This window comes from Gadus chalcogrammus, chromosome 22, assembly GCF_026213295.1.
Source record: "Gadus chalcogrammus isolate NIFS_2021 chromosome 22, NIFS_Gcha_1.0, whole genome shotgun sequence".
In the NCBI taxonomy this organism is placed as follows: Eukaryota; Metazoa; Chordata; class Actinopteri; order Gadiformes; family Gadidae; genus Gadus; species Gadus chalcogrammus.
In genome coordinates this window covers 12781625-12802866 of record NC_079433.1, presented here as the reverse complement: position 1 = coordinate 12802866, position 21242 = coordinate 12781625, and the positions used below count along the sequence as shown (strand labels likewise).

Here is a 21242-nt window from a genome sequence, read left to right as displayed (position 1 = left end):
GTTGTCTGCTGAGCGTCTAGATGCACTAGATGGGTCATGCCCCGGTGGCTTCTGGGAAAGAATGGCTCAATAAGTGATGCACTCTTTACCTTTTTACGAATAAGAGTGAGACAGATGGAGGGAGAGAGAGAGAGAGAGAGAGAGAGAGAGAGAGAGAGAGAGAGAGAGAGAGAGAGAGAGAGAGAGAGAGAGAGAGAGAGAGAGAGAGAGAGAGAGAGAGAGAGAGAGAGAGAGAGAGAGAGAGAGAGAGAGAGAGAGAGAGAGAGGGGGTAAAATAAGCCAGCAGGCAGGTAAACACGCTGAGCGACCTTAAGTGAGGCGATGCTACGATGGACGCAAGGCAAAGCGACAAGGTAGAGACAACTAAGGGATGAGAAATACATATTTCATGTGCCCTTGCCTTGTCAATTTGGTCCCTGCATTATCTGCCTGTAATTGGGAGAGCGTTTAGTGGGATGCAGGGGAGGGATGGGGTCAGCAGGAGATAGGAAGGCAAAATAAATGTGTTATCCTTTTTTAACCGATTTAATCGAGGGATATCATACAAGCCATTTGTTCATGTCAATTCTCTGTACCTGTCATGTGTTTGGGATTTTGTTGCTATTTTATCTCTCTTGCAAAAGTGGTGCCCTAACTCTCATTCCTCAATTTCCTGTTGAATGAAGGTCATCAATTATATTTAAAAAATAAGTAACAACTTTGAAGTTAAAGAGGTATAATACCAGTTCTGTTAATCGTAAAGAGTTAGCTGCGTGTGGGTGTATGTATGTGTCGTGTGCCTGTGTGTGTGTGCGTGTGTGTGTGTGTGTGTGTGTGCGACGGTGTGCGACCGTGCATGCTTGAGTGCGTGCATGTGTGGGTGTTCCTATTGGCATGCCTGTGGGACTTCTAGATCACACCGTGATGGCTTGTGCTGTAGAGTTTATCATCTGCCAGGCTTTAAGGTCAAACATGCAGGAAAAGTCTCTAAAATAACACACAAGGCAAATACCATTTGACAGGGTTAGCCCAAACAGCAGGCCAGGCCTGACATTTCAGGTCTGACGTGTGTGTGTGTGTGTGTGTGTGTGTGTGTGTGTGTGTGTGTGTGTGTGTGTGTGTGTGTGTGTGTGTGTGTGTGTGTGTGTGTGTGTGTGTGTGTGTGTTTGTCCGTGCCTGTGTTTTACTTGGAAAGTGTGCTACAATTTGTACCTTTCCGTCAGGCTGACCTTTTAAGGTCTGCGTTTGACCATGTTGTTCTTGGATAATTTTCCTTTTCTTTTTTTGACATCACGTTCACTAATCACTTGAAGGGATATACATTATGCTGCGTCTGCAATAAAAAACAGTCTCGCGCTGAAAACCCCAAACCGGTGGAAAATTCAGACTCAACCTGACTCTAATTCCTTACTCTGTCTTCAAAAGATCACATTTTTGGGACATAATAATGGAGGTGATTCAGGTGATATTGCCGCTGCCTCACACTGACGAGAGTGCTGGAGAGAGAGGGAAAAGGACAGCTCGTCTTCGTGTGACGATGGGGTCTTGTATCCCCAGGTAGCGATGTCGCTGGCTTCAATCCCCAACATCCTCACAGCCCGTAGTCCACCCTTGAGCGCGACCCCTTAACCCCCCCCCCCCCCCCCCCCCCCCCATCCCCCTCACCACCCACCTGCTGCTAACTTCACACCTCACACCCACTCGGGCGCAACAGATCAAACATAAATCCTTAAACAGTCTCCCCGGGGGGGGGGCTTGATAGCAAGTGACAATCTCTCCCTAACCCTTTATCTCCCCCCTCCCCCTCCTCCTCCTCCTCCTCCTGGTCTGTCTCCTCCACCCCCCCAGCCCTCCCCCCACCCCCCTGTCCTCCTCTTATCCCCCCCCCCCCCCTCACCCCCCAGCAGGGTAACAGACAGCAGCATGATGCTCAGCAGCGCCTCGGTGGAGGTGGCGGCCCCGGGCCCCGGCGGGATAAGCCACCTGAACGGGCTGAGTGCCTCGGCCCGCAACGTGGTGCGCTCCTCCAGCATCTCAGGGGCCATGTACAGCCTGGAGAAGAGCCCCGGAGGCGGGAGCAGCGGAGGGGGAGGGGGAGGCGGCGGGCCCGGCGGCGTCGCCAACGGCAACGGGGACTCGGCGTCGCTGGCCGGCAACAAGAAGCGGAGGTCCAGCCTGGGCGCCAAGATGGTGGCCATCGTGGGGCTGTCGCAGTGGAGCAAGAGCACGCAGCAGCTGCACCAGCAAGGTGAGAGGCCGCGGCCCCCTGTCTCTGAGCGCTTTATGTGTGTGTGTGTGTGTGTGTGCGTATGTGTGTGGGGGGGGGGGGGGGGGGAGGCGAGGACGCAGGGAGACGTGCCATTTCGGCCGTTTGTTGTTGTGTACCGTCGTGGTTTTTTTTGCGTTTGTTTTTTTCAGTATTGCGGTCGCCTCCACTGCGGAGGTATTGAGAAGAGGTTAACCTTGCTTTATTGTGTTATATACTCATCTGTTCTTCACATTAGTCTCTCCCCTTTTCCGTCATTGGACTGCTCTTTTTTTTCCTTTCTCTGCTTTCTAACGTCTGTCTGTCCTTTCTTTTGTCCTTCTTCCTTTTTTCTCTGTTTTTCTCTCTTCCTGCCTGCTCCCCTCTCTCCGTCGCTCCAGAGGCCATTCCTCCCCTCATATGCCTCTGGCTGCGTCTCCTGTTTGCCACAGCTCTCTCTCTTTTCTCTATCCTCTCAGTCTGAAATCCCACCAGCCCTGCTAGGTCAGGGCGGCTCTCTAAAGACTTCGGCCCCTCTAACGTCTTCATGTTCAGCCTCCCTAATTGCCCCATACCCGGTTTCTATCTCCTGGTCTATTTCCTCTCCCTCTCCAAAGTGCCTTCTGTCCCTCTTTCCTGGCCGGCTCTGATAGCTGTAAATGTAATGTATTGGATGTATTATTCTATTAGGTCACGGCCACCTAGGGCCTGTTTTGTGTAATGAGTTTGGAATCTCAGGCTTTAAAACTGATTTATATATATATATATGTTTATTGGGATAGGATTTGGAGATAATATTTGCTGAATAATCTCTGGCTCACTGCCTTGTATGTCTGCCGATCAGGACGCCTCATTCTAACACATTTATCACCTCTTAGTTTCATGGGAAAATCAATGCTTTGACTCGGGCCAAAAAGAACGCTATCGCTCGCTGCCGGAATGCTAATGGTTCCAACAATATATACTCACGGCAGAAGGACTCTACTACCTTATCTTATCCCTGTAATGAGTCTCTCATAATTCCATCAGGGGCATTGTGTTGAATAGTCACTAGTCAGTGGTGGCTGTGTCGAGATTGTACGTGTGTGTGTATGTGTGTGTGTGTGTGTATGTGTGTGTGTCTGTGGGTCTATATAATCGGTGCACGTGTTCTCTCTGTGTAATTGCAGAGGCTATACAGCTGCAACAAAAGGCTTCCTCGCATTGAGCTAGAGTTACAGAAACCCACTGCATCTCTTTGTGAACTGGGGAACGACGCATTCACACACACACACGCACACACACACACACACACACACACACAAGATCCGTGCATACACACATACACATACAAACACCCAAACACAAACAAAAACCCCACACACACATACACATACACATGCATGCATGCAAACAGACATGCAAATGCACACACAAACGCAGACACACACACACACACACACACACACACACACACACACACACACACACACACACACACACACACACACACACACACACACACACACACACACACACACACACACACACACACACACCCTGCATGTGAGGGCCGACTTGGTGAACATGTCCTAATATGCAAGGTTTGTGCACGGTTCCATTCTCTGCGTGTTGTGTGGTTCTATACCCGCTGTGCTCGGAGGCAGTGAGCAGGCATGATGAAAACCAAGACACAAACCAGACACAGAGCTGCTCCTGAAGCCCGGACGGAGGTACACCACATGGCGCTCTGGTAGGGAACACATTGTGGAGCTCAGGTCTCTTTAGGTTCAAGGAGCTTCTGGGACTTTGGTGGAATAATCTGCTGCCAAGCTGTTCCCCAGCCAAGGGACAACAACACTGTAGAAGATGAGGAATTTGAGACAACGTTAGTTTTTGGTTCTTATGCCACACCCTGCCCACCGAGGGCTTGGGCTGATCAGGCCCAGCTGACACCAGGTCTGATGGAAGGACTGTTCTCACCAGAGGGCGTTCCATCGCTGTTGGTGTGTGTGTGTGTGTGTGTGTGTGCGTGTGCGTGTGCGTGTGCGTGTGCGCGTGCGCGTGCGCGTTTGCGTGTGGGTGTGTATAGCATAGAGAAACCAGGGTTGAGACGAGCGGAGGGGCTTGGTGGGGCGGTGGCAGTACTGGGAGTTCAGTGTTGTGAGTGTGTGTGCGGCACTTGGGGGGGGGGGGGGGTCTAAATTTAGACGTCTCAGCTGCTGGAAGATCACACTGCGCCTAGGCGAAAACCAAAGAAATCGCAGTGTCATCCGTCGCCATGACAACTACCTGTCCTCCCGACATCACACTTCTTGGTGACCCTTCTGGTCAAGTCACACGCACAGAGCAACATTTGATTTGCCCCTGATGCTGTGCATGACCGGATCACCGTCTCTTTGGCCCGAAGTTCTCACCCATACAAGACTCCGTCCCCTCTCCCAGCTCCACCTCCACCTCCACCTCCACCTCCACCTCCACCTCCACCTCCACCTCCCCTATCATTCACGGTGGGCTGAAGAGACTGCCTCACTGGTAGCCAGAGCGCCAGAGATCCGAAATCAATGGAGCCTGCTCAATTACGCGGCATATATCTGCTTGGTAAATGCACGGCTTTGATAGGCAGCCCTGACATCATCAAACCGAGCAGGAGAGGATTATGGCGAATACGCACACACACACATAAATTCACATACAAGTACACGTACACATACCGCCTGGACTGTCGGTAGCACAGCCAAAACACTCCAATTGATTTTGTTATTAATTGAAGCCGCCGGTCCTGCACATAGCTTTAACGGCTGCTGGGGATTGAAGGAGAAACTAGGCTGTGGCCACTTTACCGAGAAGAGGCAATTGTTCTATTAAGGGGAGGGAGGAAACCTGTTCCCGGAGAATAACAAGGACGTTGGCAGGGGCTACCCGGTTGAGTAAGACGTTAGCAAAATGGCTCTCTTAATACGTCTCTTTACACAACACCCGCACTTTGCTAAGGCTAGAGGCAAGAGATCAATGGAATTAGACTATTAGAGAGAGAGAGACACACACACAGACACCCACACACCCACACTCACACTCTCACACACACGCACACACACACACACACACACACACACACACACACACACACACACACACACACACACACACACACACACACACACACACACACACACACACAATCATCTAGACGGACGGACGGGTGGCTAGACGGGCAGAGAAACACTGACGGGTGGCCTGACAAGGGTGGTCATTAGGTCTTTGTGCTTGGTCTACTTTAATTAGGTTTGATTTTGCCCCCAAGAAAATAACAGTATCTTTTTTTTCTGGCGGTCATTAGCGGGGCCAATCACCTTGGCTGTCCGGCTGCAGTGTTCCGAGTGACAGGTGCATTGATTGGCTGACGGGTGGGGCAGTGTCAGAGAGGTACAGCTGCTCCCTGAAGATGGTGAGCTAATAACAATGGACCAAAAAGGTTGAAAAGGAGAGAGAGAGAGAGAGAGAGAGAGAGAGAGAGAGAGAGAGAGAGAGAGAGAGAGAGAGAGAGAGAGAGAGAGAGAGAGAGAGAGAGAGAGAGAGAGAGAGAGAGAGAGAGAGAGAGAGAGAGAGAGAGAGAGAGTCCTTTTCAGATTGAAGGATAGCAAAAATAATGACCTACTATCGAGAGGAAGTTAAAAAAAAGGAGAAAAGTCACTGAAAGGCTGACTGGCTCAGCGACATAAAGGGAAGAATAAATGGTGAATAAGGGAAGGGCAAAAATGGCAGAGAACAGAATATCTGGGCCTCACCAATAAAGCTCCATTAACAGATAATATGGTTATAGTGCCGTTATTGTGTCAGCATATCCGTAGGCTAGGTTCTGGCCACGCTAAATTTGTGAATTAGGTATAAACATTTCCTTTTATATTAATTATTATTTTCTTTTTTTCTGTCGATGGCATCTGTCCTCATGCAGCTGTGATGCATCAAAAAAAAAATCACAAAATGCTTGTTTTTGGACTCAAGCATTTGCTAAAGCAGAGAATTCCTCATTGTTTCTCGCTCCCGCAACAATACCAAAGACACTTTGCATTCGCAGAGGAGGGCTGAATGAAGACCGGAAAGGGGAAGCGACAAAGCCTGACTGAAAATAGGATCACAGTGGCTTTCTGCTGCTTTTCTTGTCTCCTCTTAAGGGATTGACCTGTTCTTGTAATGCTCTCGTCTGGAGGAGGAGGGTTCTCACCGCGGCGATGGTGCCGGTGGTGGTGGTGGTGGTGGTGGAGGTGGTGGTGGTGGTGATGGTGGTGGTAGCTGGGGTTAATCTGGCCCCCGACCAACAGAGGAAATCAGCAGCTTGATCAGGTTAACCCCGACCGCGGCGATCAAACGGTCGGTCTGGCCAGTCGGGTTGGTTCTCATAATGATTACCTTGAGCCCATAATCTCCAACTCTGATATCATTATGATTGGAATAATATAATCAAAGATGTGAGGAACCATAGATCTCATTCAGGGTGGGGGGGGGGGGGGGGGGGGGGGGGGGGGGGGGGGGGGGGGGGGGGGCGGGGGGCATGAGGACACATGCAGCACTAGCCCATATCCCGATTGCAGTCTCTTGCCCTCTTTTTTAAAATGTTTTTCCATCAGTTTCTTGAATTCGGCCATCCTCAGCTCCCCGCTGTTCCATTGTCTCATTATCTTCCGGATATTGTTCAAAAGGGAATTTAGATATTTTTTGCCTTTCTCTTGTCATTCTTTTTTTCTCCCTTTCTATTATTAGCACACACGCACGCACGCACACATGCACACGCTCGCATACACACGCGCACTAACACCTGATTAAATCAATGAGTCACAGTTCCGCTGAAGACGGACCTATCTCCTGAGATGGCTTAACCACTGCTGGGTGAGAGAGAGACTCCTGGAGCACAGCCATGATCGCCAAGTCAGGGAAATAATCCACATGCATTTCAGTATGAGCGGAAAGTTTGAAAGAGAAAAACCCAGTGTGTGTGTGTGTGTTGTGCTTGGTGTCCCCATTGGAACATTTCTTGTCCAAGGCCCACTTACCTTGTGGATACAGCTTGTATTGGTTCCTGAAGTGATTTGAGTTGTGTGTGTGCTTGCGGAAGGACTGGTACACACTCCATCGTTCCTTTCTGCTGGATATGTATATATAGAGAGAGAGGGAGAGAGAGAGAGAGAGAGAGAGAGAGAGAGAGAGAGAGAGAGAGAGAGAGAGAGAGAGAGAGAGAGAGAGAGAGAGAGAGAGAGAGAGAGAGAGAGAGAGAGAGAGAGAGAGAGAGAGAGAGAGAGAGAGAGAGAGAGAGAGAGAGAGTGCGCGCGCGCGGCCGAACAGAACCATGTCTGCTCGTCTAGGTGTTTGCTCTGCGGTGTGGCTTTAAAGCTTGTCTCTTGTCGTCCAATTGGTTCACGTTTTTGACGTGAACCAATTGGACGTCTGAACTGTGGTAGCGGTGTTGTCTGAACAAAATCCGACAACGCACCGCTATGCATTGTATCGTGGCGGCCGGGGATTACATTTTGTAAAGCGGCCCTGCATGCATGCGTGATCGCCTGCGTGCCCACGATTAGTCATCCGCGGTAGACAATGCGCTGAGCATGTCAAGGTTTCCTCCTTTCAGATCGCTCCTCAATGGGTTCAAAATACCATTCCACTCTTCCGCCAGAGAGAGAAGAATTCCTTAATGAATAGCCGCCACGATAAGGATGTGACAAATGTATTGACCTATCACTTGAAGCTATCACAACAATCTCTCTCTCTGTCTCCCTCCATCTCTCTCTCTCTTTCTCTCTCTCTATCTCTCTCCTCAACAATATCTACAAAAGCGTTGGCTAGTGAAGTGCCTACGGCCCATGGAGCGAGCGTGTGGCACGCACCCGCACAGCCCACTCAAACAGAAGCGGGAACTATGTCATATGATTTCCGTTCCACGAAGAGAAGCCAATGTCGCCTAACACACGTTTTATTGCTGAAATGGAATCCAGCTTGAGGATGGGTTCCAGTATTGTACAAGTACAGTAAGAAAAAGGATCCATGGACATATGCCTCATGAATAAATTACATTCATGCAGTTTTCTTTTTATTTACACCCAACATAACAATATATGGGCCCCATCGTCCCGACACTCCCTCCTCCAGCATACATCATTCACACACACACACACACACACACCCACACACACACACACACACACACACACACACACACTCATGTAAAAAATACACACATAAAATGAAAGATAAAATAAAAAGAAGGACACATAAATGCATGAAGGGACAGCGGGTCTGCAGGCTTTTTTCCCGGTTGGGCGTCCAGTCAGGGGAGAGATTTATTCGTTGGAATGACTCACATGGCCTACTTATCTCTTTCTAAGTGAGTATGGAAACACACTTCAAGTCCATCTTGGCACTGAGAGAAATTCGTGGAAAAGGCATGAGTGAGCAGGCTTTGGAATTCAGTGCCTGTGCTGGATGTGCGCCACATATGGAAATGTGATTCTTTGATATTATGTCAGTCTACCATCCAACCCTTTTTGTTCATGTGAGGGTGCTTTATAATAAGTTGTGTGTGCGTGTGTGTGCGTGTGTGTGCGTGTGTGTGTGTGTGTGTGTGTGTGTGTGTGTGTGTGTGTGTGTGTGTGTGTGTGTGTGTGTGTGTGTGTGTGTGTGTGTGTGTGTGTGTGTGTGTGTGTGCGCCCTCGTGTGCTCAGTAGTTCAGTAATGGCTAGCGGTTGACTGTCACAACACAAACTAAAATAATGGTGCTCCTTATTCAAATTGCTGCCACTGATTTAGAAGCAATTCAATCTGTTTTTATGGCCGATAAATGGCCAGTACCACATGGACCATAAAGCCAGGGTTAGAAAACTCACCCTGGACCAATGGGAGGGAGCAAATTGAGTTGATTACCAGTTAATAATGCCTCACTGGTATCACTGGGTGGCTGAGTGGCGTATGGACAGAGCTCTACGAGATGATGTCACCCCTTATGTGTTGACATTGTTCGTCTGCGAAACGCAAGGCTGATAAAAAATAACAACAAAAGAAACGATCCCTCTGTATCTGTTTATTTATAGTGCCGTTTTATGCGTCACCTGCTGTGTGACGGTATAAATATATATTTAGATCATCCCCGTGAAGTTGGTCCTTCACGTTCGTCACGGCAACTAAAATAAGAAAGCGGACGTTCTGGAGGTTCTTGGCGCTGTGCTTGAGCGAGCTATTTAAGAAGTCGGTGATCTTTTCTTCACTCCATCCTCCGCCCCCCCCCCCCCCCCCCCCACACACACACACTCCTTTCGTCCTTCCACTTTTTATCTCTCCCTCTCTCCAAACGCCTTGTTTATCTTCTTGATTCCATCGTCCCTAATCCATAATTTTACTGCCACACTCTGTCTCTCTTTCTCTGTTCTCTTTTTCTCTCTGTTCTCTCTCTCTCTCCCTCTCTCTCTCTCTCTCTCTCTCTCTCTCTCTCTCTCTCTCTCTCTCTCTCTCTCTCTCTCTCTCTCTCTCTCTCTCTCTCTCTCTCTCTCTCTCTCTCTCTCTCTCTCTCTCACAGACTCATACCCCTCTGTTGCTCCCTCCCTCCCTCCCTCCCTCCAAACGCACACACGCACACACCAACACCACATGCGCACACGCATCCACACCCCTCACCCCCAACTGCTAAATGTTCCCTGTTCTATTCTTAGCCGTGTGGATGGCTAGGGCGTTCATCTGCGCGCTCTCTGACTGCGTACGGAAGTTGGAGCTTTTTGACAAGGTTTTTCTGTGTGTGTCTATACGGTGTATGCGGCGTACCCCCCCCTACTCTTCCACTGTTCCACAGGAAAGGTGCTTGGAAAGTGGAATACAGCTTTTTAGCACGAAAACAAAAGGCTCATCTCTCCCTCCGTCCATAGACACCGTGCCCAGGGGCTGCTGAAGCCCACAGGTGCTGTCCCCCTAACAGTTAGATTGCCACCATTAGGGAGCTGTGATGATGCCCTCCCCATTAGAGCATCGCTCCGAAGCCCAGGCACCTGAGAGGGCAGCCCGGGAGGGATGCGGAGACCGCCGGCTGGTCCTCCCTATTACAGGAGGCTCCTGGCTGGGCTGCTGTCCGCGGCATGTAGACTAGCCTGCAGGGAGAGAGGGGCAGGGGGTTTGCAGACTTTTAGCTGATCCGGCAAACCGCACTAATAGGGTGAGGGGTCTCACGTTAGACGGCTGCAGCACTCACCCCACCCCAATGGTGAAAATGAGGTGAGACCCCCTCAGTAGCAGCCCGGCAAGGTGTTAACACGAGGGAAATTACAGCGTTTGTGTCGTCGGGTTCCAACATGTGCAAGGTGAGTCAGTGTGTTTGGGTCCATGTGCACGTGTGTGTGTGTGTGTGTGTGTGTGTGTGTGTGTGTGTGTGTGTGTGTGTGTGTGTGTGTGTGTGTGTGTGTGTGTGTGTGTGTGTGTGTGTGTGTGTGTGTGTGTGTGTGTGTCCATACTCTGGAAGGATCTGTGTTTCAGTGAGCTATAATATTGGCTTCATTGCCACTGATCTCTACTCGGAGAGCTGTAATCACACGCAGCACAGATAACACACACACATACGCAAGCACTCACGCACGCACACACACACACACACACACACACACACACACACACACACACACACACACACACACACACACACACACACACACACACACACACACACACACACACACACACGGCTCCTATGTGGCTCTGGGCTTTGCAGCTTTCCCGGCGTCTGATTGGTGCAGCAGCATGAACAGGGTTTTAGGCAGTGGGTGCAGATTTTCTTGCAGGGTAGCAACATGCACATATGCTGGGACCACACGTTCGCTTATTGACTGTAGAACGGGGCCGAGTTCACAAAGTAGATGCGACCTCGGTAAAATCCAAAAGAGACGCTCAACACATTTTGAGGAACGGCCCCTCTAAATCCGATTTATGTAACCGTCTATGTTTTTAATAATATGCGTGCGACCTACATAGTTTTTTTTTTGTGATCATTTTTTTATTTCATGATTTATACAACAGATAGACATATAGAAAACAATTAGGCATATGCACAAATAAGACAACATACTACATTTGACATAAACACAAATAAGACAACATACACCAATAAGACAAACGCAAATAACAGGTGTAAAAGAAGTAGAAGAAGGAAAGTACATTTAGTTGATATTAAAGAGTGGGGCATTTGAGGTATTTTAAGTGGGATGACACAATGGGATGCGTCATTATATTTGCAGTACTTTCATAACTCACGTGTTATGGCGGATTAGTGCAGCGATAAAGTGTGTTTAATGGTTCTAGGAGGGCTTAGCAGATGTTGACGGATGTCAGATGCGAGGTGTAAGCGAGCCCCCCACATTGGTATATGCACACAATAGCCGTGTACTGGTTGAGAGGCAGGAATATGAGATGCATGATGTAATTGGCTCTCCTGAGGAACAATATCTGCTGCATTGCATGTCCTGTGTGCAAGACAATGGCTTGAATTCCCCTTTATTTGATGCACACTTCCGTCTGTCTGTCTTTCGTAATGTTTAACATGAATGTTTCTCTCCTTACTGAAGCCCTTTATTGTCTTTTGAGGATATCCTTAGAAATAAATGAGATTTTTTCAAATGGGATCCTTAAAATGTGCATTTTTACGGTTGCAAGGGCCCTATAAAAAATAGACGTGCTTTTCCCTTTTTTATCTCTCTCACTATATCAACTCATTTTTACTGAATTGTATTATTGTAGTAATTTACATTAACTGGCATGAGTCAGAGAACTAATTTGGAAACTTAATGGTTAGCATATAATAGCTGTGGAAGAGGAAATGTGCTGTAGTTTCTTCCAAAACGTTGGCGGGAATTAAAAAGTGGCACTGAGGAGACTGTTTAATCTCTACCGATGCGGTGTAGATACTACTCAGCCCTTGGGGTGAAGGATGAGTTCATTGATTAGCAAAGCGCTGATTGCAACGGCTAATACCAATTAACACAAGATTGAACACAATTGTTTTGTGGCTGATGGTCAATAAGCAGAAAGAAAATAGCTGATAGGCGATTGGTCAAAGGGGAGTGAGCATTTGACAGCTCATCAGCCAATCAAATGAGTGTGTGCACTCCACTTCGGTCTTCTGCCTGGAGTGTTTTTTCCTTTTTGGTGGGAAAAAAGAAAAGATCACGGATGGTCATGGAATTATGGATGCATAAGCAATGATGAATGTTCATGATGTATCTGTTTGTATCCCTTATGTAACACGTCTTAATCTGCGCCTGGACATGCAAGCCCTCTTCCCAATTGTCTTTCTTCCACCCCTCCGTTGTTCCCCGTGTCCAAATTTAGCCACTAGGGTCCAATGGAGACACCACCATAGATTTCTCATCTCCACCAGCCATGCTTGGTTACTGTTGCTATGGATGGTGGATTGCTGACGTCACCAGTGAAACCAATAAGCACGTCGGAGCAACCAGGGATTCTAAAAACAGCTTTCTATATTACAGCATATAATGAGAAAAGCCTTCATCAGAGGTTTCTTTCCATATTACAGCACATAATGAGAAAAGCCTTCATCAGAGGTGCCTTCAAATGTCAGGTTGGCCTTAGTGATGTGCTGGAGGACACACCCACAAACACACACACACACAGGCACATGCACACACACGCATGCACGGACACACAGTCTAAGGCACACTGATAGGACCACACAGACACACATAAGTAGACAGACAGACACCAGACACGTAATCACACAGACAGACAGATACACAGAGACACAGACCACTGGGACCATATACAGATGCAATTATAAACACACACGCACGCACACACACACAAGCACGCATGCACACACACACACAAACACACACGCACGTCGCACGTACACAAACACACATGCTAACACACACACAAACACACGCACTTACACACAGACACCCACACACACATACACACACACACACACATGCACAAACCCAAGCAAACAGACACACATGCATGCACACACAAACATACACAGAAACATGAACACGCACACTCTCACAAGGGTACCTCTTCAAGTGTCTGAGTGAGCTTTAAGGCCCAATCCTATTTCTATCCCTTACCCCTTCCCCTTACCCCTCCGCCTTGTTTTGAGGGGGAAGGGGTAAGGGGTAGAAATGGGATTGGGCCTTAGGCCCAATCCCATTTCTACCCCTTACCCCTTCAAAACAAGGGGGAGGGGTAAGGGGAAGGGGTAAGGGGTAGAAATGGGATGGGGTCTAAGTCATTGAACATAGTTGAGTGAGCTACAATTAACTGGCCTTGACAGACGTTCGAGAAGCAGGCGGAAACGATGCTAAAGAGAACAAATTCAACAACTGAAGAGCACTAGGAGTACAGCAAGAAGGGAACCAGGAAGGAAGCATAAAGGAGAGGATAAAGAGCGCAGGGGATAATGATACAAAGTGAGATAAATGGAAATGCCAAAAATGACACAGAAAACAAGCCACATGTTGTAAAAGCAAACAAGATTATGGTTTGTAAGACATTGCATTTTGTGTGGTGTGTGTGTGTGTGTGTGTGTGTGTGTGTGTGTGTGTGTGTGTGTGTGTGTGTGTGTGTGTGTGTGTGTGTGTGTGTGTGTGTGTGTGTGTGTGTGTGTGTGTGTGTGTGTGTGTGCCTGGAGTGTGAGGAGCTGTTCAACGGTGTCCAAACCTCATGTAATCTACGAGTGGCTCCACAGAGGCTCCTGGGCATTACTCATCGCGCTGAGGCCCTGGGGAAACACTCTAATTGCTGCAAAGCACCACTGAGCAACCCCCCCCCCCCCCCCCCAGCCCCGCGACTCCCCTAAATGTACAGAGAATCGCACACAGCTGCTCATATAAGGTTCTAACTCCTGTGACAAGGAGGTACGCAGGACAGGTTCCAATTATGAGTTGTAGGACTCTCATCTGGAGCTGTTGGTGGTTTCAACTGGAGCTGTTGAAATGAAACAGGTAGTTCATGAAAGGTTGCAAGCACAAGTGTGTTTGTGTGTGTGTTGGGGGGAGGGGGAGGGGGGAGGGGGGAGGGCAGCGCGGATGCATTGGGTTTGCATGTAAGTGTTGAAGGACGAGAGAGAGAGAGAGAGAGAGAGAGAGAGAGAGAGGGAGAGGGATGGGAGAGAGAGAGAGAGAGAGAGAGAGAGAGAGAGAGAGAGAGAGAGAGAGAGAGAGAGAGAGAGAGAGAGAGAGAGAGAGAGAGAGGGGGGGAGAGAGAGAGAGAGAGAGAGGGGGGGAGAGAGAGAGAGAGAGAGATGGAAGTGATAGACTACGAGAGTGAGGAGAGCATGAGAGAGATATAGGGTGAGAAAGAGAGTGTGGGGGGGGGGGAGAGGGGGGGCAACAAGTCAGCTGGGGCTCTTGGTGCAATGCAGACAGCCATCTCCATGGAAACGGGAGGGAGAGAGGGAGGGAGAGCGAAAGCGAGGAGGAAGGGATTATATCGGGGGAAAGTGGAAGAGATCTCTCCAGCTATTGCTGGATGAGAGTTTTGATGCGAGAGGAGTGGCTGCCTCGTTACTGAGTGACCCGTGCGCATGATAACTTAAGTGGATGCATTACTGTTTGGTAGAGCGGAGATGGATACAATACATATTCAGACCATCATGCCGCTGTGCAACTTTTGCGTCTGCATGTTGCCCGAATTTCTGCACAAAAGGCGATGTTCGAATCTTCTATACACAGCAAATATAAAAAGGATTCCTTTTTGACAGACTTTAACAAGAAAATACGGCCAAGAATGTTAAAAGGTTTAAATCCAATCAATCTCCAGTCAATCGCTAGTGGCCACACTCGATAATAACCAGGGTAAATATAATTATATACAAGCACATGACCATTTGGAAACAGGGCTTCAGTCAGATATGTCAGAGCAACATTGTCACACAGAGCACATGTTAAGTGCAGTGCTTATGGAGGAGAATTGCCGTTAGATGAACAAAAATGCAGAGTCTCCCGTAGATGAGATGGTTGCCATGGCGCAAGATGTCTCAGGTGGCGTTGTCTGTGTCCATATCCAAGGGAGGATGTTGTCATGGCAGCTGGGGCACAACTATAGTCTGTCAAACACACATGTACGCACACACACACACACACACACACACACACACACACACACACACAGACACACACACAGACACACACACACAGACGTGCGCGTACACACACACACACACACACACACACACACACACACACACACACACACACACACACACACACACACACACACACACACACACACACACACACACACAAACACACACACGTGCACACTCACAGGCCGGTGGATCTATTCCTACTAGGATTGGAGGATATGCCATAAATGTCACATCATTGTAACAAACCACCTATACGAGTGCAGAGGTGCAGGGGTGGTATGTCAGTAGTCCACAACGCTCCCTTGACGTTCTCTGTGTGGCTGAGGCCCGCTGAGCAGAGCGAGGAGAAGGCTGCTGTAATCCCTTTGTCTCTCACAATGCTCACATACCCAACGAAGCATTATCCTGTCCTCTTCACCCATGCACACATTTGCACACCCACACAGGCAAACACACACTCATACACAAACACACACACACACACGTGCACGCATGCACACAAGCACGCACCGATGCACAAACACAACCACACACAATGACAAATCCAAATGTTTAAGACTTTAGGATTATAAATAGAACGCGGTTCAAGTAGCACCCCGTTGCTTATTTACAAAACCCACGGGACCTCTCTCTCTGTCTCTCTGTCTCTGTCTCTGTCTCTGTCTCTGTCTCTCTCAGTCTCTCTGTCTCTGTCTCTGTCTCTGTCTCTCTCTCTCTCTCTCTCTCTCTCTCTCTCTCGCTCTCGCTCTCGCTCTCGCTCTCTCTTTCTCTGTGTCTCTCTCAGTCTTTCTATCTCTCTCTTTCTGTCTCTCTCTTTCTCTGTGTCTCTCTCAGTCTTTCTGTCTCTCTATGTCTCTCTCTCTTTCTCTCTGTGTCTCTCTCTCTCCCTCCCTCTCTCTCTCTCTGTCACTGTCTCTCTCTCTGTCTCTGTCTGTCTTGACTCTCGAGATCAGACGCTTCTCCTCCCCTCTTCTCTTCTGTCCAAGCCCTTCCTCTCACTCTTCCTATTCAACCTTTGTGAGAGGGTGAGACTGTTTATTTCCATATTGATGGGGGATAGATACGGTTGTCTGCTGGTTGTCATGGCGATGGATTGGGGGCATGGCGGAAACGCCTTAATGAGCACCGAGTTTGGAGCGCTGGCTAATGAAGTGGGGTGGCTGTGAGTCGCCGTGCCGATTTGCCTTAGAAACAGTGCATCTCCTTCCTGTCCTTGGTACCGTAGTCTACACAAAACAGACTTTACGGTCATATCTAAAGTCTGATTTGGCAGCCGAGCTCAGATCTGGGGGAAGGGTGCGTTTCACTTTCTTTCCCCTCACTCCCCTCAAATTTGGACCAATCCTTTTGCTGGAGGACCAGATCTGTAGGTCTGCGATCGGCTGAAAACAAACTCGGCAAGCAGTAGTAAACTGTAAAAAACAAAAACAAATTTGTCCGTAGAGGTTTTAAATCAACACCGTATAAAAGCTCGATTGCAGAATGCACTTAGTCAAATCCCACGATGAAAGCTTCATCCGCCCGTGAGAATAAAGCAGGACACAGGGCATGTCTCTGGCCCTTCCATGTCGGTTGGCTGCAAGCCCAGCAGGCTCCTTGTCGCCTACCGACAGGAGCTCTGCTAGCACGGCTGGAGCCCCCGATCCTTGATACAGTGGGGAACAATGCCCTCACAAACCTCACCTGTGGTGGTTGTTGTGGTGATGGTGTTGGATGGGACGGGGATGATGGAGGCTGCAGTCGTTGGGGGAGGGAAGGTGTGCTCGGGGTGGTGGGTTGTTGTTGTGGTGGTGGTGGTGGTGGTGTTGGATGAGATGGTTGAAGTGACGTTTGAAATGGTTGGTGTTGGAGCAGGAGGAGGTGTAGTGTGGGCGGAGGGGTGAGGATGGGGAGGAGGAAGTTGGGTGATGGGGGTGGTGAGGAGGAAGGAGGTGGTATGGGATAGTGGAGAGGTGGGGGTGGTGGTGGTGATAGATGAAGCGATGATGGATCTGGGAGTCATGGAGGGTGGGACGATGGTGAAGGGGGTTTTGGAAGTGTGGTGTTGGTGGTGAGGGCTTTATTGGGGGGTTTGTAATTTCTCCATGTAATACCATTGCTTCATCTCACAATGCGACGTCTTAAATACTGTTATCTTATTTTTAAATGTATGTGTGTGTGCTTGTCAGAGTGTTTGCGTTTGCGCTTCTGTGTTTGCGTGTGTGTGTGTTTAAGATAGCCAGCTCTCCTCTATTCTGAGTCAGCAGAGCTGGCAACATATTGCTCAGCCTCCCTCATCCCCTGTTTATCTGTGTCTGTGTGTGTCTGTGTGTGTGTATGGGTGTGTGTCTGTGTGTGTGTGTGTAAGGGGACCTCCTAAACTCTCTCCCGGCGCCCGAAGGCGGCCACCATAGGTGTCCCTTCTGATAGAGTGTAGCACTGCATGTGTCTACAAACATTCATCTAAAGGACTTTCTAAGGCAATAGGAATGTTTCTCCGGTGTCGCAGAGAGATCCCAGTGGGTGCTAGGTTTCATTCGCCTTGGCTCTCCGGGGCGAGCACTCTTCAAACTAAACATTGTTGAGATGTTTGTGGAAGGAGGCGAGTGGAACTATTGTCTGTCTCTCTCTTACACCCTGCTCATAGTCTCATCCCATGCTCTGCCACATAACGACTCAGAGCAGTGGGGATGGTTTAGTGTCCTTAGTAAAGGATAGCTGGTGCACTGCGATTTGTTAGGCCACACGCGGTTGACCAGATAGCCTTGCGTCGTATCTTTTTTACCTTTTCTGTGTTCAAAGTTTTAGATCCCATGAAGCATTTTTTTTCACTTTTGCTTAGATTGGTGCGATGCTTTAAGTGTTTTATTATTATTCTTATGTGGATACAAGAATCACTAAAATTTGTTTTAGCATTGCTCAACTTGAAAGGATGTTATCGTATTCCTTATTTGGGAAAGATACTGTTTCTTCTCAAACCAGTTCTGGGTTATTACACCGACTTGCCATGATAAACTGCACTGTTACACTCGACTTGACCAACAGAGAAAACAAGCTTTAACCGGGCCAAGGTTCATCATTCATTAATCATCATCATTCTGTGATCGCTCCGGTGCTTTAAATGTCTTGTTAACTTTGGACCACATAACTCATACCAGGGTGGACCACCAAACAAATTCCTCTCGTGACAATCTGTACCGCCAGATCAAACTGCAGGGCCCAATAAATCAACGGGAGATGAAGGGCTGTTGAACCAAAGTCTGAAACCCATCTGAACTAGGTCAATGCTACTGCCACGTGGTGTAACGGCCAAACGTGCCTTGCTCATTCGCTTCAGATCCAACAGTATAAAGTATATCACACTAACTTCTTCATTGGCACTCTGATGTCTCCCTTCCCTTAAACCCCCTGTGAATCTGTTGGGGGGGAAGGGGGATTACGAAGCTAGCTTATCCCACGCTAATGCGGTCGCGTGCGATCGCCGACGACGCGCTCGGCACCTTTGACCTCCGTGACCTCTGTGACCTCTGTACCCCCTCTCAGACGGCGGGACCAAGAAGCTGCGGAGCACCATCCGCCGCAGCACCGAGACGGGCATCGCCGTGGAGATGAGGAACCGCGTGACGCGGCAGGGCAGCAAGGAGTCGACGGACGGCAGCACCAACTCCAACAGCTCCGACGGAACGTGAGTGTCCGTCCGTCCGTCCGTCCGTCCGTCCGCGAGTCCGCGAGTCTTTCGTCCTAGTCTTTCGATCGGCCGCCCGTTCAGTGATCCGTCCCCACGTCTGCATGTTCATCAGTCCATCTGTCCGGCAGCTATTGTCAATCCACTCATCGTCACTCCATTATCTGTCCGTGAATCAATTTTTTACAATCATCATCCATCCTCCGTCTATAGCTCCGCCCACCCGTCCAGCCGTCCCACCTCACACATACTTTTCCTCTGCTTCATCTTCCATCCATGAACCCGTCCGCCTGTCCGTCCATGAGAACATCGGTCCATCCGTCTATAATAATCCATATATCCAGCCATCGTCCTTCAATCTATCCATCCTCACACCAATGATGTCCTCTCTTCCAGTTTTGTCTTCCCCACCACGCGCTTGGGACCTGAGAGCCAATTCAGTGACTTCCTGGATGGACTCGGCCCCGCCCAGATTGTCGGACGACAGACCCTAGCCACGCCCTCTATGGGTAGACAACATTGACCTCCTATCGTAGTCTAATCACATCATGAGCTCTAACATGATCAAACCTTGGATTAACCTTGTTAGAGGGAGTATTTGAAAGGTGATCCCAGCAGGAGAACCTACTTTACTGTCTGTCTGATTGGATTTGATGACATTTGCTCGAAAACTCGAAATAGATCAAATATATATTGCCGTTTTATTTTTTTGGACACACAGCACAACCTAAAAGAGCAGTAGAGAACTAGTGGTATTTTTTTCCCCCTTCTGAAGATACAGTTAATCTTGCTGGTTAAATGAATGTTTAATACAAAAGGTCACTGTAGGTTGGAGAAATAGAGCTTGGCTTTCTTGTGCTGGGGGCACACCTGCAGCTCTCTGTCGCCCTCTGCAGTATATTTATGGTACTACCTGCTGCAAAAACATTTACATTTACATTTAGGGCATTTAGCAGACACTTTTATCCAAAGCGACTTACAGTGAGTACTTTGTCAGAAGAAAGAGAAACAAAAACAATGTATCACTGTCGGTACAGTATAGATGTTGATAGATGCAAGTGTCAAGCACTTACAATTGCTAGGTTTGCATTTGTATCTTGTGTGTTCTCAGGGGATGTCAACGTTGGTATGGTGGACAGAGGAGGACAGCTGGAAGTGGAGGTCAACCAGGCTAGAGGGTTGACCCGTAAACCAGGTTCCAAAAACTCACCAGGTAACCATGCTAACACTCCCTAGCAGGGAATCTAGAACGTTCTAGAATCCAGATGTAGATCCTGATGTATGGCCCTTATTTGATCCGCGTTGTGCTCTCCTCCTCAGCAACGTACGTGAAGGTGTACGTGCTGGAGAACGGCGTGTGCTTGGCCAAGAAGAAGACCAAAGCAGTGAAGAGGTCTCTGGAACCCACCTACCAGCAGGCCCTTCTGTTTGACGAGAGTCCTCAGGGCAAAGTCCTCCAGGCAAGTGGACTTAGTTTGTTTCTTAATTCGTTAATTTGTACTTTCTTTCTTTCTTTCTTTCTTTCTTTCTTTCTTTCTTTCTTTCTTTCTTTCTTTCTTTCTTTCTTTCTTTCTTTCTTTCTTTCTTTCTTTCTTTCTTTCTTTCTTTCTTTCTTTCTTTCTTTCTTTCTTCCTTTCTTTCTTTCGTTTGGGCGTTTCTTTGTGCGTGCATGCATGAGTGAGTGCTGTCCTTCTTTCTTTCTGTCTTTCTTTCTTTATTCAATTCATTAATACTTTTTTTTTATTTGTGTGTCGGTTCGTGCATGCTTGGATGCATGCTCTCTTTCGTCCTTTCCTTCTTTCTTCCTCTCCCCACTCCCTCTCTCCCTCCAGCAGCGTATCATTAACATGCCCTGCATGTGTCCTCTCTCTCTCCACGCCAGGTCATAGTATGGGGCGACTATGGCCGCATGGACCACAAGTGCTTCATGGGCATGGCCCAGATTCTGCTGGACGACTTGGACCTGTCCGCCACAGTCAGTGGCTGGTTCAAGCTGTTCCCTACCTCCTCTCTCGCAGACCCCAGCATCGGGCCCCTCACCAGACGCCTCTCCCAGTCCTCCCTGGAGAGTGCGACCAGCCCCTCCTGCTCCTAAACACAGGCGCACCCCCCCCCCCACCCCGCTCACACACACACACACACACTCACACACTCACACACATACAAACACAAATTCAGTGTAGTATGTGTATACTATATACTGTGTTTGAAGCACAGAGCAGGTAGGCATTTTACACACACCC

The 21242-nt window shown here is 48.7% G+C and overlaps 1 protein-coding gene across 1 annotated transcript; it reads left to right on the top strand.

Annotated features, from left to right (window-relative positions):
• Positions 1 to 1891: 1891 nt before the first annotated feature.
• rims3 (regulating synaptic membrane exocytosis 3) lies at positions 1892 to 21140 on the top strand. Its single transcript, XM_056582506.1, has 6 exons — positions 1892 to 2227; positions 18858 to 18999; positions 19396 to 19508; positions 20111 to 20212; positions 20320 to 20459; positions 20882 to 21140. Exons 1-6 carry the CDS (start codon positions 1903 to 1905, stop codon positions 21092 to 21094), a joined length of 1035 nt encoding a protein of 344 aa, XP_056438481.1. The 5' UTR covers positions 1892 to 1902; the 3' UTR covers positions 21095 to 21140.
• The last annotated feature ends 102 nt before the right edge of the window (positions 21141 to 21242 follow it).